Source organism: Canis lupus, chromosome 30, assembly GCF_048164855.1.
Source record: "Canis lupus baileyi chromosome 30, mCanLup2.hap1, whole genome shotgun sequence".
In the NCBI taxonomy this organism is placed as follows: Eukaryota; Metazoa; Chordata; class Mammalia; order Carnivora; family Canidae; genus Canis; species Canis lupus.
In genome coordinates this window covers 15,338,103-15,365,251 of record NC_132867.1, presented here as the reverse complement: position 1 = coordinate 15,365,251, position 27,149 = coordinate 15,338,103, and the positions used below count along the sequence as shown (strand labels likewise).

Genomic DNA, 27,149 nt, shown 5'->3' with positions numbered 1-27,149 from the left:
AAAACCATATGCATTTGAATTATCTCAAAATACTTGAAAACTATTTGAAATAAAATGATGCCATATGCTTGCATTCAAATAAAATAGGTCAGAAAAAGAAAAAAAGAGGTAGCTAGACTTTTTTTTTTTTACCTTGAATTAATCCCAATAATCCATAGATGTTAAGCTTATTGTTTCTTATTTGTTTCCATTCTGTGAACTCATTCATGTGCTTTGCTTCTTTTGCCCAGGCAGTAAGCCATAGATTCTGTCCAATGCCCACCAAATTCTGCCCGACGTAAGTAGCCACACTCAGCCATACCCAGAGCCAGCCAAAGGCTTGGAGGTACTTCAGAATGATTGCGAACTTCACCTAAAGGCAAAGTAAATATAAAATTAGGTTACTGTGCTTAAAAGTCAGACAAGGTAGATTTAAATCCACATGACATTTCCCAAGCTTTGTGATCTTGGTCAAATTACTAATTCCTCTAACTCCCAGATCTTCTGTAAATCAGAATAGTAACAGTAGCCAATTTATAAGTACATGTAAAGTGCCAACACAGTCCTGAGCATTTAAATATGATGGATATTCAAATAATATCGGTTACTATGATTAATAGCTAAGTAACATGTAATCCCAATTAAACATCACTATATTATCCAACAGTTCTATTTAATGTAATTTTTCAAACTACTATATAGCAACCCTCCTCAAATTAAAAATATATGATAATTATCAAGAATGCAATGTAATCTTTTATACTTGTGTAGTTAATAACAAATAATACTAGTAATTCTGGTGCTTACCCCACCAATAGGGATCTTTTCTTTTTTCATTGAGAACTGTTTTCCTTGATCCAATGAGGGCCTAATAAAACAAGACAATGTATACGTTGTAGATTTCAGATCAACTACTTTTTTAAAGGTTATACATTCTCAATCATTTTATTGCATATTCCTCTGCCCTGATAACATTATTCCTCTAATCTTTTCAAATAGAGACTGTTTAATCTCTAATATCCCACACATTTTAAAGTCAGAACATATAATCTGATTCTTTACTGCTTCTTCTAGATAATTATCCTTTAAATTTGAGTCAAATCCCTAAATTATTTAAGCTAATGTCACCTGGTGCACCATATTCTATGTCTTCTCATCTACTTGCTTCCTGGCCTCTCAGAATAGCATTAAGGGCTGCTTGGCTGGTTCAGTCAGTAAAGCATGAAACTCTTAATCTCAGGGTTGTGAGTTTCAGCTCCATGTTGGTGTCGGGCCTACTTAAAATTTTTTTTTTTAATTTTAAAAATTGGGGCACCTGGGAGGCTCAGTGGTTGAGGATCTGCCTTTGGCTCAGGTTGTGATCCCCAGGTCCTGGGATCGAGTTCTGCATCAGACTCCCTGCAAGGAGCCTGCTTCTCCCTCTGCCTATGTCTCTGCCTCTCTCCCTGTGCCTCTCATGGATAAATAAATGAAATCATTTTTTTTTTAAGTTAAAACAAAAACTTTTTTTTTTTAAATTTCAAAAAAGGTTGAGGAGGGCACTGGGGTAACTCAATTGGTTGAGCATCTGACTCTTGACTTCGGCTCAGGTCATGATCTCAGAGTCATGGGATCAAGCTCCATGGTAAGCTTTGTGCTCAGTGTGGAGTCTGCTTGTCCCTCTCCTTCTGCTTCTATCCCCACTCAAGCACTCACTCTCATTTTCTAAAATAAATAAGCAAACAAATAAATAAACAGATATAAAGATTGGCATTGGGCTCATCATTTTTGTTCTGCCACCATCCTGGGTGATGACATAGTTTACATAGACAGCTTATTAAACTCTCTTTTCAACTTCATACCTCCAGATCCTTCATCTGCATTCACTTTGACCATTAACTGTCAGGACTTTAAGTCATGAATCTTATATAACCTACCTTGGAAAATCCAACTCTAAACATTTCAATCTCTGCCCATAGCTCTTTCTATTTCTAAATTGTACATTCAATTATTCTCACGACATTTGGTTTTTATTTCATCTAGACTTTCAGTTCCTGAATCCAAGTTTCTACCATCCTTGCTCTCCTAGGATAATCAATGATTCTGGTTTCCTGGAAATTTCTGGTTTTAGCGTGATTGTCCCACATTCCAGGAAACCCCCAGTCTCAGACAAACCTATTCTCTCTGTCTTTTGCCTTCATTATCTGGAGGTGCCCTTAACCTCTCATATTGTTCAAGGGCCCACTCTATTTCCTTTGTATGCTCCACACTCTCTTGAGCAATCTCATTCACTTCCACAGCTTCAATAACCTTCTTCTTTGTGCAATACTCTCAAATTGATTGTTCTAGGCTATACCTCTCTTGAATTCCAGATCTATACAGTAAAATGCTTACTTCATCTCTTTGTTTATTTATCTCTACATCACCCTAAACTGAACCAGATATTTTCCTACCTCCTTTAAAGCTTTCTCTGGTTTTGTTATGGGCCATGAACCCTTCCTCTGTCTCAATTTTGACATATTTTTAATCAATCACCCAGCATGTGACAATTCCTCTGGAAATGTATTATTGGAGAGACATTTGGAAAATACCAACAGCATGAAAAAAAGTAATGGCAAAGGAGGAGGGAAAAAAGAGGAGGAAGAGAAGCAAGAGAAGGAAGATTCATTCTCCTATGTTCTAGAGATATTCAGTGCTAACATGCTTGTGAATATTGCCATAGTCTTTTCTCTACGTGTGTTTACTATCATAATACAAATGTTGTTCTAAAGCCATTCTTTTAAACAATTTTATACATGGTCTTTGTGACTCAGTATGTAATGACCCTAAAATATTATTCTATGACTGCATTGTTTTATCATTTTACTATATTAAGATTTATTTAACAAAATCAGTAGAGTGGCTGCAGTTTTTTTCCTACTGTTATTTTTTTGCTGTAATGATCATTCTTTTTTACATATCTCTCATTATCCATTGATGGGATATAGAAGCATGAGGTATGTTAAGTTCTAAGTCATTTGATTTACCTAGTATCAAGCTGACCTCTGGAAATACTAAACTGAGTTATGTGCCCCATTTCTCCATGATTTCCATTTTCTTTACCAGAATAAGAAAGGCTTTATTTGATCAGTCTGGTGGCTCTTCCCTTTCTATCTCTGGCGCTAATGTCAAGAAACAGTCTGTGGGAGGCTGTAATACATGGCCTTTCTAGAATCAGCTTCACCATCAGGGAAAGATACACTATTTAACAGACACTTTCATTGGAACTGCTCCTGGTATATGATTTGGGTTAATTACTGTCATCATCCTTCAAGCCCTTGGCATGGCTTCTGTTTGGATAAGCAAATTCAGCATTGGTGTCAAGCCAAAAAATTAATTCTTAATGTAGTTGGATATAAAATGCCATGAAACCCAACTGTTAAAAGGGAATTAAAGCATCCTAATTAGACACAACTAACAAAGACCAAGAATTTATTGGACACTATACAGGAGGGCATTGCTTTTGCAAAGCACAATGTTATTTATTCTTTTTCCACAAAAATGCTGCATTTCATTCTGGGCATTTTGTTGTGAATAACAAGTTTCATCTGAATTTTAAAAGAGCAAATTATTTTATGCTAGTAGAGAAGTTTTAAAAATGAGTCTTGTGTTGTCCTTCAAAAACCCTCAGAAAAGTTGGCACAATACCCATCTGCATATTTTTGTATAAAAGATATAAAATTAACATACTGAAACTATTATCCCTGATCTGAGCATGCAGTTACAAAGTATGGGATATGTATGGGAGGGCTAAAGTGATTAAAAGAGTTTGACATGAAAGACAGAAGAGGGCAGTGTAGATACTGAAATAACATTCCTGACTTACTTTATTCAAGGAAGATATTAATAAATATTTTAAAAAATAAAATAGTTAATATATGCCATGTAAATTTAAACCAAAAAGTGAAAAATAAAATGCAGAAACAGTTCGAATTGTTTTAGTCCTGTTAGAAAACTGAACTAACATGTCATCATGCAATTCTGTCTTCAATTTTAGAGAGGGATTCTCAGACATTTAGTTCAACTCCTTTCCCACCCCCCACTCCTGATAGGCGGTTAGCCACTTTCTCCATGAACTACCTCTTCCATGAGAAAGACTCCCTGCATCCTATCTCAGTACATCCCATTGAAGAGTGTCTTTAACTGCTGTCAACTTGCTGCCTGTGTGTATCTTTCAGCTCCTATTCTAGCTTAATGCTGCGCTAAGTGGAAATTGGGTAATTCTATAAAATAGAAAATTAGGTTAAAAAGTCAGGAAAATTTCCTCCATGTCATATTATCTTAGCAAATAAGAAAGCAGGAAAAAAATGGAAGCCAGAATAAGAAGTAGCACAAAAAAAGAATAACTAGGGGGATCCCTGGGTGGCGCAGCGGTTTAGTGCCTGCCTTTGGCCCAGGGTGCGATCCTGGAGACCCGGGATCGAATCCCACATCGGGCTCCTGGTTCATGGAGCCTGCTTCTCCCTCTGCCTATGTCTCTGCCTCTCTCTCTCTCTCTCTCAATGTGTGACTATCATAAAAAATTTTAAAAAAAAAGAATAACTAGGTAATATACAAGAAGCAGCCAAAATATGCACATATTTTGGAAAAACTGAAATAGGTCTCTGGTCTCTCAAACATAAAGATGAAAAAACAATTTAATTATTATGATGACAAAAAAAATTATTATGATGACAAACAAGAAAAAGATCAGCATAGGGGAATCCAGGGACCTCCAATAGCATTTTTAAAGCAGCTGTTAAAAAGTAAACCTGATGCTGGTTGTGTTGACAAGAATACAGCATATTGGAACTGAGGCAATCTTCCCAATGTACTCATCATTGGAGAAGTAAGTTTCAGAATCCTGGCTTCAGTTGGAGCCTCCACAACTTCAGATGTATTGAGAAATCAATTCTGTAAATAAGTTTTTATAGGGATTGGGATTCCTATTTCAAGAAGAAACTTCCCCAAAGTGATTCACAAAAACTTCAAGGGGTTCAATTTAGATATTATGACTGACGATGATTTTATAAATAAGAAAATTGATTTATTATAGAGTGAAGGTTATGATTAAGTTTACAATAATACTGATTTTTAAGTTCCAAGCTTTTAAACAAGTTATGTGTTGACTGCTTGGCAAAACTAGACACAGGTGAAAATTCTCTTAAAGATAAGAAATATGTGTAGATCCTATAGCATATGATTTCAAAGTCTGTTTCAGTGCTTTTGGATTTGTTTCTCTTGGGGAACCTTAAAAATTGACAGTCATTTAAATGAAAGGTATTGTCATAAGGTCAAAAAATAAAATAGAATAAACTATGGATTAAAAGACCTTTGAGGGATCCCTGGGTGGCGCAGCGGTTTAGCGCCTGCCTTTGGCCCAGGGCACGATCCTGGAGACCCGGGATCGAGTCCCACGTCAGTCTCCCGGTGCATGGAGCCTGCTTCTCCCTCTGCCTGTGTCTCTGCCTCTCTCTCTCTGTGTGACTATCATAAATAAATAAAAATTAACAAAAAAAAAGACCCTTGAGTGTTCTTTCAGAAGTCAGTTACTTATTCATCCATTCAACAATTATTTATTGAACATCAGTTTATATGCTATTCAGTGTTTAGTTGAAACTTGTTGGTTAGATGGCAATAAAGCAATGAACAAATAGACAAAAAATTAGGCTGTTACAAAGCTTAAAACTTAGAAGTAAAAGACAAAATAAAGGTAAATAAATTTTCCAGTATGCTGAAAATTAATAAGAATTATAAGGAAAAAAAATCCTGGAAGGAGGTAGGAAGTATTGTAATAAAATAGGGTGGCTAAACCCAAAGTCTTCATTGATAAGGTTATATTTGAGTAAAGACCTCCAGAAGATGAGTGAGCAAGCCATATGGATATCTAGCTGAATGATTTAGTTGATCTATTAAGTCAGCTGAATCTAAAATGGGGGCAAAACTCAAACCTGCCACATCTACATCATCTACAAATCCTTAGGAATATCCACTCTTTTCAAAATATATAAATAAATTCAAGGTGCATCTTTTAATTCAAGGTCAAATCTACAAAATTCTGAGCCATTGGATCCCAAAGTGTTTGCTTCCCTATAATAAATTCCAATTTTCCATTTTAGCAATTTCAATGAGTGGCTGCTCCCTATAATTCTGGAGCCAACTTTTTAATCTGTTTATTCCTATTATTTCTTTTTTTCTTTCAGTATCCTATTTGCAACTGCTATGGGGGGAATATTGGGGCAAATAACAGACTAGGGTATAATTTGCTTCAATTACTGTTCATTTTAGTCACTTTTGAAAAAAAAAAGTATAATATGAAATCCAATCAAGATCACTACTTTGTTATTTTTATTTCTCTCACTTTCTCCCATCCTTCTTTCACTTCCTCCCTCTCTCCTTCCCTTCAAACCTTCTCCTCCTCCCCCACTTCCTTCCTCTCTCTCTCTCTCTCTCTCTCTCTCACTCTCTCTCATCTTTCCTTCCTTCCTCTTGCTATTTAACAGATTCTTCAATTCCTACATGAAGTCTCTGTTTATAAGTCACATATCCTGGCCTGATAATCATACTATTACATTGTAGAATTCTCATGTCTAAAGCTTATTTTCACATTCACATCAGCAGTGTGTATGAATATTATGGGTTAGGGATATTTTTAGCATGTGCACACACAAATATACATACGGAATTCTGCACTAGAATTTGTCTAGAAGTTACTGAAAGTCTATGAATATGTGTTTCCCAAACTAAGTCACATCTGTCTCTCTTAAAACCTTAGACACATCTATCTAACTTAGAGTTTAAAATCTGGAGACCACTAAGCACATTTTGTAGCTACTGTGATGTGTAGATATTTTATAAAGGATGCATTTTAAATGCTTAAAAAACTGTAATTAATTAGTCCATAATCCCAGTGAGTGTGGTATTATCCTAATACTCACCTATCATTTTGCTCCAAGATTTGGTCTTTCAGTATAGTTCTGGAGTTGATTACACTGACTTGCTTTAAAGCATGAGCTGGAGAGGAAGATGGTGAGTGCTTTTATATACATATAAGCAAACAATGCATAAAATAGAGAGAGATATGATGAAATATTATGCCAGTTGGAGATCCACAGGTATACAGGGAGTCTTTTCATTTTCCCGATTATTTCCCCTTCCCCTGAAGTATCTTGTAATGTCTTCATAAAACTAAGATTTCATAATGAAAAAGTCTATAAAAATCATTTCTTGGGACATTAGAGAGGAGTGCTAACTTGTTTTGGATCTTCCACAGAAGGGCTAGGTATTTTCCCAGAGGAACATGACTCTAGTCTTTAAAAGAAAAATGCAATTTAATGAAGCTCTATAGACAATTATGATTACTATGAAGATTCCTAATTATGTGATTATTATGAAGGTTACTAGTGAAACACAATGGTAAATTCCCCAAATCTCTGTCATGTTCTTTCTAATATCACTAATACTAATAATACTAATAATTGCTTCCTATGTGGCAGGCAATATTCTATACATATATATAAATATATATATTTATAAAATATAAATATATTTTATTTATAAAATATATATAATATATATTAAAAATATACATAAAATATATATTTTTATAAATTTATATTATTTTAAATATATATATTTTTTTAATTCTCAGGAGAACCCCTATGAGGAAAATACTATAATTATCCCTTTATCCTAGGGATAAAAAGACTGAGGCACAGGTCATATGAACCAAGGTCTCACATCTACAACCAAGACTGAGGTTCATGTTACTGCTTGTGAATTTGATGGGAAACATCTCAGAGCTTGGCTGTGTTTTGTCTCTTTTCACAGTATGATACTTAAACTCCTTGAATTTCAGACTTCTCATCTTTAAAAGGAAGGAAGTGGCCTTGGGAGTTTCTACAATTTCTTATATGAATTATATGTTTTCTTATTTCTAGAAGTAAACATCTAACAACTCTTAACTGGAAGAATCTGACTTACATCAACTATCTCTCTGAAACATGGTATTCCATGTCTCAAAGAATGATAATTTGATCTGGAGATGTTTCAGTCCCCTCCTGCCTAAGGCACATTCTCATTTTTATAGTTTATAATAATAATTTTAAAATTTACATATTTGCAATTTATAGAGTGCTTTCATATACATTACATAATTTGAGTACCAAATGAGCTTATAAGAAAAAGAGAACAGTTAAGCTTATCCATATTTGCGAGGGAAAAATAAAACTCAGGTAGTATAAGTGACTCGCCTAAAACCAAAAGTTACCCAAGAGACGGACAGGAAGAAACAGAGACACAGAAAGCAAGAGTGAGCTGAGCCACACACTCCTTTCTGTCCCCTCACACAAAGCCAGCATACTTGTTCCTACATGTTTGATAGAATGTTTAAGAGTCTGGCTGGGCTCCACCATAAAACAGAGGGAGCATCAGATTCAAATTCTGCCATTTACAGTTTGTCGTAACTTGTGCAAGATATCTAGTCTCTGTAATATCATGACCAGGTAGTCTCAGAAGGTTTCAGAGAGAATTAAATAAAGGTAAAACTTGTGAATATATTGACTTAATATCTATGACATCCTAGCTATCACCAGGATTATTAGTGTGGGTAAGAAGCAGCCTAAACTAAACCTATAACTACGTAAATTTATCATTGGTCCTCATATCTTTCTTCATTGACCTTTCTTCTTACCTCTTATTGATTCTCTAATATAATATTCTCATAAGGTGAGATTTGTAGACTTTTCAGAGCTGGATAGATTCTTAGAGATCTGATGTATCCCAATCCAAATTATACCATAAAAACTATTTTTTCTCAGTTATCTATTATTAGAGATCTGAGGTATCCCAACCCAAATTATACCATAAAAACTACTTTTTCTCAGTTATCTGTTATTAACCCCAGTAGAAGATGAGAATGATAGGAAAAGAAAAAGTGTCTGAGTCACAGGTAGTTTTGGGGGCAAGGGAGTGATAAAAATGTGCACTGTTCAATTCTACTTCAGCCAAAACAGACCTAATTCCTATTTTTCATAAATGGGAAGAACCAGAGATGGTTAAATCATCTCTATGAAGACTCACATAGTTATTCAGAGTCAGAACTAGAGCCTGGGGCAAAGTAAAATTGGCTCAGTGTTTTTTCCACAAGGTTGTGCTTACTTTTACTCCTATCCTGGTATCATATAAGTTTATATGAATTTTCAAATGGAAGAATTGTGTACTTTTTAAAAGAAGTCTTGAAGGATTCAAGATCAAAGAAGATAAGCTAAAATAAATAAGTGATAGATCACAGGGTGTTTTAGAACTGGGAGTCCTATCTCAAATTCCACTCCCTGTCCAGCTAGTCTTTTTTCCCTCAATCCCAATGAAAATGCTCTCAGGTATAGTTTGAATTTTCCCTACTACTTATGCAAATAAGAAAAGAAGTGCCCCACAGAGACAGGCCTGCACCTCATTGGTGGGAACCAGGGCAAGAGTATAAACGAAAGCCCCACATACCATATTCCTAAGTATTTAATAGTAATGGATTGAACCAACAGACTCATAAATAAGTTCTATTACTTACCCTGACCAATACACCTTCCCAACCACCAGAAAACCAAGGCCCATGTGAGAGTGTTTGGAACCAGCCCATCTATTGAAGCTCTGTTCACACTAACCCCTCCAAGAGAGAAAAAAAAATTCCTCAGGCCAAAGAATGGCAAATGCCAGTAGACTGGTCTGCCTTTGGGTAGATAGAACAGAAGAAAAAGTCTGTGTCATTTGGGCAGAGAATTCCGGAACCACAAATACCTGGAATGGAAAAGTAGAAGATTGGAAAGGGACCCTTGATGGGCACAATCCCTTGGGCTCTTTTTTTTTTTTTTTTTTTCCCCTGGGCTCTTGATCAATGAACCAGCTAAGAAAGCCAGAAGAGGGACTCTCTAAAGCATTGAGTATAGTACTAGTTCACACTGGTCCAGGTCTAAGGGAAGCACTATAAGAACTTAACACTGGGGGCATCTGGGTGGCTCAGTCAATTAAGATTCTGACTTTTGATTTCGGCTCAGGTCAGGATCTGAGGGTCGTGAGATGGAGCCCTGTGTAGGGCTCTGGGCTCAGCATGAAGTCTATTTGTCCCTCTCTGCTCCTCCCCACTGTTCATGCTCTCATGCTTTCTCTCTCTCTCTCTCTTTCGCTCTCTCTCTCTCCCTCTCTCAAATAAATTAATTAAATATTAAAAAAAAAGGAACTTGACACTGACTGTAACCTGGTTTAAAGCTATTGTTTAGCGAGGTGTTTTATATAATCAAAATCTACTTTTGCCTTGCTCTGTGTGGCCCCTAAGGGAATTATACTATATATGGCTGACCTTTTACAGATATCACCTAACATCTAACATCTATCATCATGTTTAATTTTATGGCTGCTTTTAAAAAGCCTTAATAGTTTTTCATTCAGCATTCAAAAAATCAAAATCCTAGAAATATTCTTTTTCAAAAATGTATTCTATTTTTAGTACAAAAATTATCTCTACTCATCACCTTCCTAAATTCTTTTTTTTTTAATTTTTATTTATTTATGATAGTCACACACAGAGAGAGAGAGAGAGGGGCAGAGACATAGGCAGAGGGAGAAGCAGGCTCCATGCACCGGGAGCCCGACGTGGGATTCGATCCCGGGTCTCCAGGATCGTGCCCTGGGCCAAAGGCAGGCGCCAAACCGCTGTGCCACCCAGGGATCCCACCTTCCTAAATTCTAACAGAGAAGACACAATGTTGAAGTCATTAGGGAAAAAAGTACAGTTTGCATTTTTCTAACTCTGGCATATTTCTGATGGTGAAGTAGTAATATCTATTAATGACAGCCCAACTTCAAGAATAATACAGCTTTCCATTTGTTACCATAGAGGACTCATGTACATAAGAAGTATATAGAAATAAAGAGAAAGCATGATATTTGTTTCCAAAACTGGAAACAAATGTTGTTTCTTTTTTTTAAAGATTTTATATATTTTTAAAAAAAGATTTCATTTATTTATTCATGAGAGACACAGAGAGAGAGAGAGAGAGAGCACAAATATAGGCCGAGGGAGAAGCAGGCTCCCTACAGGGAGCTCAATGTGGTACTCAATTCCAGGACCCTGGGATCATGACCTGAGCCAAAGGCAGAAGCTCAACCACTGAGCCACCCAGGGGTCCCTCCAAAACTAGGTTTTAAACAAGAGCAAATTCCACAACTTTCAAAAGATACACTGTTTATATTTTATGGTAAATTAAATATTGAACACAAAACTTAAACATTGCCTGCTTTTAGAACTATATTTTCCGAAGTAATACAACTTATATTTCATATGGCCTTTAAAATAAATGGCCACATGAAAAGTACACTGGTTCACAGCATTCCAAATAATCCCATTAACTTCTGAGGAGACATACTTCTGTCAGATTCACCTGTTTAACCAACAGCTACTGAGAACCTGTAATCTGAACCTGTAATCTGCCTATCATGAAGCTACCTAAGTCCTGGGAATAGAGAAGAATGTCAGACCACATTCTAATCCTAGGAGACACTCACAGACATCTCTTTCCCATACATACACTAAGCATAAATTATTACTTAGCCTGACCAAGTAGCCAAGAGATCATTTCCAAAATTGCTAGCCATTAAGAGAAGAGAAGGTGCTTAAGAATGACCACAGCCATCTGATGATGCATCAGATATTTCTGAATGCATCTACAAATAGAACATTTGAATTTGAGGAAGGAATAAAGGCAAGAAATAAAAAATAGTGTTACAGAATTGATGTGTATTAGCTTAGGTCTAAAAAAGAAACACATCAAAAAAAATAAAAATAAAATAAAATAAAAAAGAAACACATCAGCAAAATCATTTTGTTTTTTGATTTCACAACATTCAAATAATAGGTCCTGTTAATAATTGACTTCATGTTATGACTGATCTTGTTATAAGCTGGTTTCATATTTTTATGACTTTTATTAGTAGGTATGGTATAAAGTGAATTAGTGGATACCAGTTCATATAGGAAATACTGAGATACAGCTCCCTATTTCTTCTGTTACCCTGAAATTATGAAGTAATTTAATCAATTTTATAGTAATTTCTCAGTGGTGTTCTGGGTAGTTATGGGACAAGGATCATAGTGGTCCACACGAGAAGGCATCTATAGATGGAAAAAGAGTTGATGAACATTATACTTTCAGAGATGAGAAATAACTGACCTCTATAATATTGAATTAATACTCAATTTCAAACATCCCTGTGTCTTAATTAGGTAAGGATCAAACCACTGCATTTACATAAGCATTTATAATCTTAACTTAAAATGGTAGTAGTATAGTAACAAAAACTGGTAAATAAACTCCATTGTGATCTCATAAAAGTTAGACAAACAGCATTCTCCTTTGTCTTTCCTCAGATTCCTTTTTTGTTTGTTCATCTCCCCTCCTCAACATGCAACAAAATGTTTAAAATATTTATTACGTACTTGACATGGATTTATGCTCCCTGTTCTTAATTTTAAAGAAAGCAGAATGTTTAGACCCATTATATTCTAGACCAGCAATAGAGCTTATAAATCATGTAATCCATTATTTCATAGATGAACAAACAGATCTTGGGGTATAACATTTTGCTTTAAAAATCATAAATGAGGTTGATTTTTAGCTGATGTGTCCTAATGTATGTTTCTTTTCGAGAGAAAGGAAGATGCCCCGTTCCTAACTCCAGCAAGGATGAACGAAGAAAAATGCATTGTAAGAAATCACGCAATTAATGGGCTTTCAGAATGGCTAGGCACGCTGTATCTTAGGCTTGTTTCTTATTGTGTCTCACCTTTTTCCTGTTCATTGAAGGCCTGAAGCAAATTTTTGAGGTTTCTGGTTTTAGACAGCAGGTCCTGGTATGTTCCCATTTGTGCAATTCTCCCACTCTCCATTACAACAATCAAATCCATCTGGGGCAGAAGTGTGAGGTTATGTGTCACTAAAATACGAGTCTGAAAAAGAGTATTTTATTCCTTGGGTTACAAAAAAAAAAAGCAAAAATAATCTATTTTAAAGAAAGCTGAAGTCTTTTTTTTCTTTTCTTTTCTTTCTTTCTTTTTTTTTTTTTTTTTTTTTTTTACTATTTCAGAGTGTAATTGTTGACAGGTACATACCACATACCAGTTTAAGACAGCATATATATATTTCATAATGAATGATTATATGCTGTTAGACAAAAAACAGACAAACAAAAGAAAGGATTGCAAATGTTTTAACCATCTCGTTCAGTTTATTCTTCATTCATTAAAAATGAATCAATTTCATAACAAAAAAATTTCATATCTGTCATTCATGCTTACTTTTTAAAGATCCTATAGCATTACAATAAAGTGCTTGATTCCAGTCCTAATTCATAGTATTCCTTTTTAAATCTTTCCATATTATCATACAAATATACATAGAGTTGAGCCAGAAGTTTCCATCTTGAGTTAAGTAAAGACTTAATAATAAGTAAAGACATTTATCTATTATTTACTGACATACATAAGTAAAATGCATTTTATGCATTTATTTAATGTTTTCCAGAGTGCCTTATATTTAAAAAATCTATAAATGCATACTATGAAGGAATGAGTATGGCTTTATGGTCAGATAGACTTTTAAAAATCTCTGCTGCTCTTTTTTTTTTTTTTTTTTTAATTAAAGTAGTTGACACCCAATGTTACCTGAGTTTCAGGTGTGCAACAGAGTGATTCAACAATTCTACATTTATTAAAACCTCTGATGTTCTTAAGCTAAGCAACCTATATCAAATCATTTTGAACTCCAAGTTCCTTCATAGGTAAACCAGGAATAATGATAATACCTATTCAGAGACTTTCTGTAAAAGCTAAGTGAACTAATTTAGTGTCAGACATGGGATGCACTTAGTAAATATTAATCCCTTCTTCTTGGCCCTTTCACAAGAGAACTAAATTGTTATTGCTATGTTATTAACACCATAATTTTAAGTAATAATCAGTAAAATAATACTTTTTTATGAAAGTGCTATGTATGAAAATATCATTTTAAAAAATTGAGTAAACTAAAACCAACTCATTTCAACATGTAAGTCCCCTTAGAATACGGGATCAGTCTATAAAGTAACAATCATATAAATTGTTGTCAGTAAACTTGTAAGAAAAACTTTTAAAAATATTCATTAAAATTTATCTGTGAAAAGATCAATATGACATTCCCCTTTACATGTGAAATTTCACTACTTCAACAAATGAACAAAGTATTGGAATTTGAGGCACAATGCTATGCAGATTATCTTTCCCTTTCCCCAAAAAAGCGTAAGTGGCACCATGGTTACCTTGTGTTTCAAAATACCCGAGGACCCAATCACTTTCTCAAAAAGTTGCTTTCCAATCTGAACATCAACTGCAGAAAGGGGATCATCCAGGAGGTAGATGTCAGCCCCACTATACACAGCTCTGGCCAGACTTACTCGGTGCTTCTGGCCCCCACTTATATTCACACCCTGAAAAGAGACCAGGAGTTAAAAATCAAGAACAAAAAAGGTGTAAATCTCAAAGCATATCTAGTGATATCCAATTTCTCTTCTGTAGCGTGGATAGATAACAACTCAAGATTAACCCTCAAACCTTTCTTTACCCTGAAATCCAAATCCTACCCCCACCCCCTATTTCCCTGTGCTACTAACTTGTGCTAATTAACAGATGTATCTACTTTTTGTTAACTGCTTGGTTTCAAAAGTAGATACTAACAATTAAGGAGAAAAGAACTGCCAATCCCCTAACTTTGAAGAGTCATACCTCTGAAACATTAAATAAGACTTTTGGCTGCCAACCACATACCGACACTGGTGATCATTTTTAAATTGACACATAGAAAATTGAGAATAATAGCTAAATTACCAAAGCAGTAATCACCATGTCCTATTTTATTCTGTAGAAAGATTAGTACAAGTCTTGTTGGCAAAAGTACAACTCTAAGAAGCAAGAATAAGGAATATACATCATTCCGTGTAAGAATTAAAGTCGACATGTACAGCCACGTATAGAGAATTATGGAGCCAGGCCCAATTTACTTGATTTATTTTATATTTAGTGTTTACAGATCTGGCTTAAAGTCCTCCTTGCAACACAGAACTTACCCAGTTACCTCTAATTGTAAGATGCCATTGCTTTTTTGCCTTTCTCATTCTCTTCCTACTCAACCAATACCTCCTTTGTATATCCATATTTTGGGTGCTATGCTAACACTTGGGATTCAAAGATAAATGAAACTGAGTCTCTATGGTGAGGAGGTCATAGTTTAGCAGGGGAGACAGATGTGAAAAAATAAATAAAGTAAGACAATAGATGTGTGTGTGTGTGTGTGTGTGTGTGTGTCTGTGTGTGTATGATTCTATCAGCTTCCCACTCAAGGGTTTGACATGAGCATTTAATAATTGTAAAATATTTACAATAGATCCGAAACCAAGTACAGAGGCAATCGATATCAGCTATTATCACCCAATCACTCCTCTCTCCAGTGTATCATCTGCCTTGTCATTGCACATCCTGTGATTATGTAATCACCTTGTTTAAAAACCTGGGATGCTCACATCTCATCTGCCATCATCCATGACCATCAACGAATCCCTTAGTATAAATCCACAATACTGGGGCACCTGGGTGGCTCAGTGATTGAGAGTCTGTGTTTGGCTCAGGTCGTGATCCCGGGGTCCTGGGATTGAGTCCTGCATCAGGGTCCCCGCAGGGAGCCTGCTTCTCCTTCTGCCTATGTCTCTGCCTTTTGTGTGTGTGTCTTTCATGAATAAATAAATAAATCTTAAAAAAATAAATGCACAATACTTATGCTCTCGTATTCACTCATGTCTCCACCACTCTCCCAATACTGCCCTCATCTGACTGTGGCCTGCCAACCAGACTAGCAGAGGCTGGTCACTCATCTTCCCTTTTCAATTCAAAAGCTATTCACACTGAGAAATCCTCTTTGACAGCAGTCTTCCACCCAGAGTTCCCAGTAAATTGATTCCTTCTGTCCATTCCTGTCTCACAGTGCTCTGTTTCTCATCCCTTTGCTGGAAATGGCTATCTCCAAGGAAGTCTCCCTCACAAGCCTATGAGCTAGTTGATCCTTGCATTCCCAGCACATAAACTCTGTCTGACACAAGGTGATTAATAAATATTAATAAAGAAAATTGATAATATCATTGGCAAAGATCCACTAGACTGCAATCTCTTGAAAGCAAGGTGATATCTCTCTTGCTCACCATTGTAAACCCTGTAGCAGAATAAAAATATTTGTGGTCAAATGAAGAATGCCAAAGGAAAAGATGAATGAAAGTGAGGAAAAATTCTACATTTGTTATCTCGGTTATCTCCTAAACAGCTGTAAACAGGTTGCCTTTTGAAATATTCAATTACATGTTTATGTTAATATATATCGTCAAATTGGGAGACATTTAATAATAAAAGGCATAAGTTATAAATGGCAATAACATTTATGTCTATATTAAATATATATTTCATTATTCATTGCATTATTCATATATATTTTGCATTTTTTTCCTTCTTTAGATTCTTTTTAGTTATATACTATCGACTATTTCATATTATTAGGGATTGGCTTTATCGGCATAATATTCAATATGTATTTACAAGTTTGAAGTCACATTTCCTCATAATTTTAGCTATGATGCCATTTTGCCTGGGAATAGTGAAGACACCAGAAAAAAACAAAGAGGTGGGGAAAAAATTTAAATCTATTTAATAACTTGAGAAAATACATCTACAAAGTAACAGGCTATGAGCAAAGACAACATAAGTCTAGTTAAAAGGTAAATTTTGCCTCATTCTAGATTTTTAAATATGTCCACTTTCTATAATTTTGCTCTCTATTTTATTTATCAGTTTATAGATGAGGACTATTAAACAACAGGGAGCCAGGAGTAAAAAATGCCTCACTAATGCTATGCTGACTGTCTTTTCAGGAATTCAAAGCACTCAGCAAGGATTATTTACTCATCTTCACAGAACACATGAATCGCAGGCAGAGGCTGCTTTTGCATTCATGTTTAATTAATGGCGATTTTAGTCATGGGTCGGAGATAATCTCTCAGGTTCATGCTTTGGCTCACGCTATCTTGTTTTGTTTTGTTTTAACTCCAAAACACTGGGCAACGTAATGACTATTCATTAATGCGATAAAAATAAAATAGAACAAAGACTATGGGAAACGAGATCCTCTTAAGCAAGAATGAACAAACACAGAGTAGGTGCATTAATGACAGCATCATCCCTGAGCCTTTTTAGAACCTGACCGTGGTGCCACCACTGGAGACTGGCACTCTGTTGCTACTGTCCTAGGCTTGACTTTGTGCACAAGGGATACGGGGGTGGTGGGGGGGAGGACAAAACAAAACTATCATTCATTCATTAGAGAGTGAACAGCATTATGCCAGCAACCAAAACAAAGTGCTGATGATCCAGTTGGTGAGCTATCGTTCCCCCCACGTGGATACTAACGACAGAATCTCCTGCTGATTTTAAATCTGTTTTCCAAATAGTCAATTATAGATAATTATTTGTCCTTAATATTCCCATCCTATTCATAGGAATTTTGTCATGATTTTTTAAAAATTATAGTTGCATATGGCTTTTTGAGACCTCAGGAAAAAGACTATAAGTATTTTATTAGCACAGATAAATGGAGTTTTATTCCTGCACATGATAAATTATATTTTCCTTACTCTTTCTCCAATCTCAGTTTGATCTCCATTTGGTAACTGCTCCAAATCAGGAAGGAGAGCACAGGCTTCCAATACTCGCTCATAAAACTGCTTCTGCATGATGGAGCCAAAGAGAATGTTTTCTTGTAAAATGCAATTCTGAATCCAGGCCTGCTGGGCAACATAAGCCACAGAACCCTAAACAGGGAAGAAATAAAAGAAATACTCTTAACGAGGGAAAAGAAAAAGTTGCATGTACCACATTAAAGGAACATATTTAGTCCATGGTTTTGCTTTCTTTAACTTTAAATTGAATTAAAAAAAAAACTAGGTTATTTCTTAAATGTAAATATATCCTACTTACATTTTAATTTTATATATGTTTATTCAAGACCCCTTCAAATGAGTTACTTTGTGCTTCTTATTTGCTTTCACTGTAGTTTCTATCAGAATTATCTGTCTCTGGTGGAGTTTTCTGGAGGCAGAGACTGAGTCAGCTCTAGTTATCCTAACAAGGTACCACAGACTGGGTTGCTTAAACAACAGAAATTTCTTTTCTCACAATTCTGGGGGCTAGAAATCTGAAAACAAGTTTGTCAGTAAGGTTGATTTCTCCTGAGGCCTTTCTCCTTAGCTTGTAGATGACTGTCTTTTCCTGAGTCTTCACATGGCCTTACTTCTGGGTGGGTATGTATGTCTTAATTTCTTCTTCTCTTAAGAACAACAGTCATATTCGATTAAGGCCCATCCAATTATACATTCTTTTTAAGATTTTATTTATGTATTCATGAGAGACATAGAGAGTCAGAGACATAGGCAGAGGAAGAAGCAGGCTCCCTCTAGGGAGCCTGATGGGGGATTTGATCCCAGGACCCGGGGATCATGACCCGAGCCAAAGGCAAATGCTTAACCGCTGAGCCACCCAGGCGTCCCTATCATATTTTAACTTAATTACCTCTTGAAAGACTTCATCTCCAAATACATTCACATTCTCAGGATTGGAACTATAACATATGAATTTGGGGGGAACACAGGTCAGCCCACAACACTATGCCTGGAGTGCAAGTTGTTTATTTGCGATCAATTCTTGTGGAAGGAAAGAAGGTAGAAGGATTGAGTAGATGGAGAAGTCACACCGTGATCCAGATGTAACAAAGCTTTGGCCAACCCTCTAGAGAGATATAGAGTATTACTCATCAGAGTGGCTCTGTGTTAGGCTAGGTTGGCCTGATCTTCAGCTGTGGGGCCTTAGCCAGCCTGTTCTCAGCAGGCCAATCCTGAAGGAGCTGACTTGCTATATGTACTTTCACAGCTGAGATACAAGTCCTTCCTAGACGGGGTATCTTCTACACAGTGCTCCTAAGTTTATGTTTTGAGGATTTTATGTCTCAAAATGATTCTTGAATATATGACAGTCTACTGTATGATATATCCTTTTAACTAACCCTTTTATTAGAAAGGACCCACAGTATTTGAACTAGAGACTTACCTCTCAATGTGCCCCATGAACTCTATCCAAACATTGATTTTAGAGAATTTATTTTGGCTACTATGCACTGGATAACAATACAAGCCATTTAAAGTACTTTTTGACCCAAGAGCCTATGTATATGTATGTAACTGTTAGCCTTTTGATTTCTCCAGGTACTTTAAAGATCAAAGATTAATTCCTTTAATTCCTTTTTGTTGAGCATGTAAGACATAGAGTGGCTTTTGATCCAAAACAATGTAATTCTGATCTGACTTGATCGTGAACATAAAAGTAATTGCTCTTGAACTGCCTTGCATAGCGAATAACCTCTGAGTAAAATAATATTAAATCAATTCTCAAGAGATAGAGACTTTGGACACTTATGTATTTAGCAAGATAAGGGGAACAGAGGAAGAACACAGAAAAAAAAAAAGTCTGAGGAACAGGAAAAATGGTGCAGAATATAAAACAGAAACTAAATACTACATTGAGAGGTATAGACTTGTAGCGTTGGAATGATTGGAGCCAAAGAAGAGTTGATCATTTTCACAGAGGTGTATATTTTTCCTTTAACTTTAAGAATAATTATAACTTTAATTTCATATACAAGTGCAAATGTGTTTTTGTTTCATTTTACTCTAATAAAGAAACCACAATAAAAGTTTTGCTAATTCAAAAAGTGTTTTCCAAATCTCTAATGTTCCATCAAAGAACACTGAATACTGAATACTCTACATGAATGGTGCCTGGTGTGAACCTTTGATATTGAGAACAAGGAGACTGGAGGTTGAACGTTGTGATATGATATGCCTCAAAAATATGCTTATATGAAACCTTGAGGAACAGAAAGATAAAACACAAAAGCATGCTGTGAACACTAACCATTAAATTTATTATTATTATTATTATTATTATTAAATTAGAAATGACAAAAATAACAGTTACAAATTTAGGATTAAAAATGTCTTGAGGGGTCCCTGCATGGCTCAATTGTGATGGTTAAGTGTCTTAGTTTTGGCTCAATTGTGATCTCCTGGTTGTGAGAGATCCAGCTCTGAGGTGCCTCTGCACTGGGCATGGAGCCTGCTTAAGATTCTCTCTCTCCCTCTTCCTCTGCCTCTCCCCGATCCCTCTCTCCCTCTCCTAAAAAAAAAAAAAAAAAAAAATTGGGAAATAATTCAGAGTATGATACCTCAAATTCTACCATTGTTCCAGACCAAAGGACAAGGTTGTCAAGTATACTGACAGATAATATCTTCTCTCTTTCACAACTCTCGCTTACTATAAACAAAGGGTGTCCTCTCTGTTTTATGATTAGTAACAGCATTGTTATGGTTTCTTGCATCACCATGAACATTTTCTTAATTTCAAATCCTCAAAGGTACCAGAAATAATCTTTAAATCTTACCATGAGACCCTCAACCATCATAATAAGATAACAATAACCATAAAAATTCACAGGGAGCTGGCTGACTCTGTGCCAAGAACCAGGCTAGGCCTTTGCACATTAATGCTTTATTTTTTTTTATTTTTTTTTTATTTATGATAGTCACAGAGAGAGAAAGAGAGAGAGGCAGAGACATAGGCAGAGGGAGAAGCAGGCTCCATGCACCGGAAGCCCGATGTGGGATTCGATCCCGGGTCTCTAGGATCGCGCCCTGGGCCAAAGGCAGGCGCCAAACCGCTGCGCCACCCAGGGATCCCACATTAATGCTTTAGATGAAATCCAGAACTAATATTGTTTTTATCTTGATTAATTCCCAACTATTTTTCAAGATCAAGTAAAAGACTACCATCTCTCTGAAAATTTTTCTAACTCTTCAGAGTTTGTTGTTCCTTATACTTTGATTCATTTTTTATATCTGATTTAAACACTTATCATAATTGATTTTAATATCTCCCTCACTAGACTATGAACCCTGTAAATAGCAGGATATATCACATTCATGCCTGTTTCCCTGGTACTAGGTGACAGGCACATAATATGTGTGCATAGTATTTGCTTAGTAAAAAAAAGCTGAAGACACTAAATAAATGAAAATAAAACCAATATGACAATCATATTTTTAAAGGATATTCACTGGCCTAAGATAAGATATAGTCATTTCAACTAAAGACAAATGGCTGACTGCAATCATTATGAAGAACATAAGGGTACAAAGACAGTATGATGAAGATTAAAAAGCAGTGGTATTCATTAAGTAAAATCTTATCAGAAAAAGTCCCAGATACCTTAGTTGATCCTAAAATAAGTACTAGTAATGCTGAAAGAGAAAAGAATAAATAAAGAATTCATCATTAAAGGACTGGAACCAGGAAAGGTATAAGGATATGAGGAAATACATATTAAGAAGAAAAACCAAAGAGTTGGAGCAGATTCTTCCTAGAGAGAAAAAGTGAAGAAACTAGTCTCAGATCCATAGAACTTCTCCATCTTGTCAGAAGTGAGGAGGGATTACATTAATATTTTACCTAAGAGTTAGTTAAATATAAGGAAAACTCATTGGTTAGTGTTTCAAAAAAGAAACAGCTGATTAAGAACCTGTTGAATTCGTATTCCTACTTGCCTTTAAGAATACAATGAAAGGCTTGGAGTAGTCCTCTCCATAGTCCAAGGGCTGAGATTTAAAAGCAAGCTATTAATATTATTATTTTTCTGATTTTTCTTCTGGATCAATGATCCTGCCCACGAGCAACAATAAGACTTCTTAGAAATGTAGCTGAAATTACTCAGGGAACTTTGCAATGAATGATAATTAGAAACCAAATCAAATTAAAATATAAATCACATTAGTTTCTCTATAATTGGTTGCAATTCAGTTAATATCATCAAACAATTACCATAAGCATTCATAAATGATTCACTAAAGTATTTGGAGGACAAAATGCTGTTACTAACCCATCCATAGCTAATCAATTTTTGTGGAAATTGAAATGTTTGCTGCAAACTAGAAATGCCCATTAAATACTTGCATCTTCAATTTGATTTGATAAATTCTTATTGACACTAACCATGTGTTGACTGTAGCCTACTACACTAGGAGATATAGAAAGAATGTATTGTTAGCTTTACCTTTCTTTGAACAACTCCTGTAAGTTTCTCCATTTCCCCCAGGATGGCAGAAAGCACAGATGATTTGCCAGATCCAACTTGCCCTACAACAGCCACTAAAGCTCCTTCTGGAATCTTTATGTTCAAGCTGTATGACAAGAAAAGGAAAGAGATGATATAGGAAGTTCTTGTTACATTTTTAATGTTTATTCCCAGATAAATTAGCGTACTGAGCATCATCCTTGAAACTGCTGCTATTCATATTATACTACATTATTCTATGAACACCCAACCTTCCAAAAATGCAAACAACAAACGCTGTAGAGAAAACAGAAGAAATGAATAGGAAACAAGGGAGTAAAAAAAATCCATAAAAATGCAAAGTATAGTGGGAGGTTAAAAAATAAGTCTTGTAAATTTTAATATATTCATCTTCTGCTTTAAAAACTCTAAGAAATAAAAATATGGACCATTGTAGAATTCAATGTTAATAAAAAATTTTGTTTTTAATTTTCCCCAAACTATGACTTACTTTTTTAGTACTGGAATCCCTTTTTTATCCCAGGAGAAGGAAGCATTTGTAAATCCAATGGCATGATCTAAGAAGAAAAATAAATACAATGGTGCATCCTAGAGCCTATTATCTTCAACCTGGAAGTCAAATAAATACTGAATGCAGAGGAAATGCTGACCTCCTACGTAGTTTGTTTCAATATTTTGAGGAAGAAGCTCCTCAGCGTTGAGAAAGTCTTCCAGACGATCCAATGATATTCTTGTCTATCAAAATAAACACACATGGAATTTGAGGGTCAAGAACTTCAACTAAAAAGACTTACAGCATGATTAAAAATTTGTGATGCAAATTGAAGATATTGAAGATATTCAGCAAGCAGAGCTTGAATTGTTCTAATGTTTATAAATAATTTCATTCCTAAAAAGAAAAAACAGCTTCAGGAATCACAGATCAAAGCAGATGTCATTTATGCAGGAAGGCATGAGAAAAAGACACAAAAGTTCCTCCTTAACACTCTGGTAAAGCCATCATAACTAATTAATTAATAATTATAGGAAGATTAGTTCTTAAGAACAGCTCTAGAATTGAATGAATTCGGCTTCTGAATATTAAATGATAGTTTCGGCAATAACACCGAGTTTCAGTAACAGGGCTACAATATGCTTAGCTACAATTAGGATAAATAGTATAAATTTTGAAGGCTCAGTAGGTTAAGCATCTGCCTTCAGCTCAGGTCATGATCTCAGGGTCCTGGGATCCAGCCCAACATCAGGCTCTCGGGTCAGGGGGATCCTGCTTCTCCCTTTCCCTCTGACCCTCCACCCCACTCTTGCTCTCTCTCCCGCTCACTCTCTCTCAAATAAGTAAATAAAATTACTAAAAAAAGAAAAAGTATCAATTTTGTTTTCCTCAAGCTGACTTACATGAAATCTCTAATGTATTTTTATTCACTCTAGGCTAGAAGACATCTATTGTTAGTGAATAAGATGTAACTGGGCCATGGTTTTGTTTACCAAGTACATCATATTAGTATGCAGATCTACTTCTTTTTCTTTCCTTTACTTCTCTTTCTCCTTTGACAATTGCTTTCCGTATTTATGTAGTGTGCTACTTGGAGTTGGAGAACACTTTGAGATAGCAGACCTTTAGCTAGATTCTAATTTCAAAAGCAAAACAAAACTGATTCTGAGAATGGTATTTTTCTTAAGAAAAAAATGCTATGAAACAAATGTTAAAAGCGTCACATCAACAGTACTTCTCTGCCCTCTGTTGGTCATTATTAGTAAAATAACAACAAAAAAGGTACGACAAAAGTGGATTACTCGGTATTCACTATATAATTATGTATTCAAATAATATACTATTATTACTATTATAATTTTAATATAATCAATATAATTTAATATCATTGTTACTATTATAGTTACTATTAGCAACTATAAGTTAATATTTATTCAAATAATATAAAAATTTAAGGGCAAAGTTCTTAAATCAAAGAGTTGGTTCCAATAAGCAAAGCTTCACTTGGTTTATGAATTCAACTTGAGAAAATGGATTCGATGGGGGACACCCAGACAATCCAAACCTGACATTCAAAAAATTTAACAGGAAATCTCAGGGCATCAAGGTTCTCAGGGATCAAGGAACTCACTTCTTCACATTCCCTGTGGTTTCAGCAGCTTTCTACTCATTATAGTATTTATTCACAGAGCCTCCAGAGACTGAAGATTACAATAGAGGTAGGCTGAACCAAATATCTCATACACGGTTTGTTGGCAGACTGATATTATCAATGCACTTGTCTTTATTCATTCAGTACAGACGAGATGCTGCTAAACCCTGGGAAAACCTTCATATCCAGTTCCAGGCAAAGGACCTCGTTAAAAAATCTTCAACTGAAAACAGAAAATGAGCCTTTTGATGGCATAGTATCTGACATCAGCTTTTAAAAAGCCAAACAAAAGAAACTAACACTTAGCAAAGAAAACAATATCCTATATTGAAATACTTAAAAGTCATTTTGATAGAAGAAAAGCATAGACAAAGAAGACATGATTCCTTCCAATCTTTAATGTTTTCTATCACTTGTTAATTCAGGGAGACTAATTTTGAAAGCAGTGTAAAACAACCACAAAAAGTGAAATAAATAATGGGAAAAAAGACAAAATGTGCAAAACCATAGACTCCAGTAGATGAACGATTCTTAGTTTAAGCATATTTTGGATGTACCTGGACCACAGCTGAGATCACCACTGGTAAATCAAACAAAGGAAGCCTCAAAATATTAAACAAAGACATGGATGTGAACACTTTAGTGGCTGTTAAAATGTTTCCTTCATCTAATAAGAAATAGATGCCAAATGTCGCCAGAGAAACCTGAAAAATAGAGACAAATTCTTTTCTTCAATTACTCAAAGCTAACAACAGGATGAGTTAAAGTCCCAAAAAATTAGGGGGAAAAACTCAAAACCTTTTTTATTGTTGTTTACCAAAATTCAGCACTATTCAGTGTGACTGCTGAAGAATATAAAATAAATGTTTAGTACACTAAGATATACAGATACAATTGTGTACCTCAGACCACGGCAGCCTTGAGACCATATGGTCCAGCTCCCTTTTGTAAATCACCATGTTCTTACTAGTTATCACTGCAATTTAATATGTATACTAATTGATCTTTTTTTCAAGATGGAGTATTATGTAAATTTATTTTCCAGTGGTGTGTGTATACATCCTGATTCATATGTAATGATAATACTTTCTGTGAGTCATAAAATTAACTGAAGAAATTATGAATAAATTATGGCTCATAATGTTTATATTTACTCTTGTAAGTTTCATTTAGAAAAGGCAGGAAAGTTCATATATGATGAGAATGTACTGACCTTCATGTACCTACAACTTCTCTTAAGCAAATGCTTCTTGGACATTTTTACCAAAGAATTCCAAATGTAAATATTGCTTTTATATTCATAATACCTACATATTTGTTCAAATTAAAAAAACAATATTTTAAATTATCAACAAGAGAAACACATGGAACTTCCCCTGATCCTATGACCGCTGAGGATGGTAAATTTGATTAAAACAGATGCTTCAGTTCTAAGTGTTTTCATTATCCTTTGGCTTTCATACATTGCTTCATACCTCAAGGCAGGTTATACTCTAGTTTAAATAGCATGGGATTCCTAACATTTACATGGTATGAAAGAAAGAGAATGCCCTCAGTTCCTATCAGTTTGCCTCCAAATACTAATTCTGTAACTTTGAGGATGTTTCCCAAACTAGAATAGATTTCCATTTCCTATTGTGAAGTGGGAAAAGCAATGCCTTGTTATTTCAAGAATGAAATAAAGCAATTTATAACTTGTCTGGCATGCAGGAGAAACATCCAGTCTTCCCAACACCATATAGTGTGACTTTGGATCTTGCTTAAAAGGGATTAATCACACAAATCAAAACATTCTAGAGCAGCCTCAGCGGTTTAGTGCCGCCTTCAGCCCGGGGCATGATCCTGAAGATCGAGGCCCAAATCAGGCTCCCTGCATGGACCCTGCTTCTCCCTCTGCCTGTGTCTCTGCCTCTCTTTCTCTCTGTGTCTCTCATGAATATATAAATAATCTTTAAAAAAAAAAAAAAGACATTCTAGAGAGAAAATGAAACTCTGAAATGAAAGTTACATTGTTTAAGAACAGAAAGCACATGTTTGATCTGTGAGAAATTTACAAAGAAGTAAAATTTTATTATATGTAAAAAATACAGACCAATGAGAATACACATATTCTCCCCTTCTTTAAAACTTCCATTATCTAATCTACATAAATCAATGACAGTTTTTCTTGAAAAATTTATTTCAGATATAGAAGATTTCACTTTGGACACCTTAATTCCAGGTAATTTGGAGGTGAATCTGCAAATCTGAAAATCAAAACAGGAAATATTACATACACTTACCAAGAATGGAATGCAAGTTAATGTCAGCATAGAAAACACAGCAAGATATCCAGCTGATTTTTGAACTTCCAATTCCTGTTCACGAATTTCAATAATCTTCTTTTTATAGGAAGGCTCCCATGCATAAAGTTTGAGGATCTGTAGAGGAGTCAGGCGGTGACTATTTGATAATATCATAGAAGAAACAAAACCATGCATGCATACAAATATATACAGTATACACACACCCCCCCAACACACACACAATTATGGAAGTTAAAAGAAAAGATGGTAAACTCATAAAAGTAAAATGCTCCTATTTTCAGCTGAATCAAAATATTTCCATGAATTGTGTTTTTCTGGACAGGTAGGTAGCTGGGAGAAGAATATCACCGTCTCTCTAGCCTATGTACATCTTACCCACCAATAGCTTATTCCTGAGCCAGACTTTAAAAACATCCCAGCTCTTGGTA

At 35.2% G+C, this 27,149-nt stretch overlaps 1 protein-coding gene across 5 annotated transcripts in view; it reads right to left on the bottom strand.

The window, feature by feature from the left end:
- The window catches only part of LOC140621471 (multidrug resistance-associated protein 1-like), an 86,953-nt gene that overhangs the window by 25,839 nt on the left and 33,965 nt on the right, over nt 1-27,149 (bottom strand). For 4 of the 5 annotated variants that reach the window (XM_072806552.1, XM_072806553.1, XM_072806557.1 and 1 more), the window contains 11 exons: nt 26,698-26,835; nt 24,973-25,119; nt 22,922-23,006; nt 22,762-22,828; nt 22,251-22,377; nt 17,728-17,904; nt 14,320-14,487; nt 12,811-12,973; nt 6,915-6,990; nt 787-847; nt 133-352 (listed from right to left, as the gene is read on the bottom strand). In XM_072806552.1, the coding sequence (XP_072662653.1) occupies nt 133-352; nt 787-847; nt 6,915-6,990; nt 12,811-12,973; nt 14,320-14,487; nt 17,728-17,904; nt 22,251-22,377; nt 22,762-22,828; nt 22,922-23,006; nt 24,973-25,119; nt 26,698-26,835 (1,429 nt within the window). The remainder of the gene's footprint in view (nt 1-132; nt 353-786; nt 848-6,914; nt 6,991-12,810; nt 12,974-14,319; nt 14,488-17,727; nt 17,905-22,250; nt 22,378-22,761; nt 22,829-22,921; nt 23,007-24,972; nt 25,120-26,697; nt 26,836-27,149) is intronic. The other variant, XM_072806556.1, reaches the window with a different exon arrangement.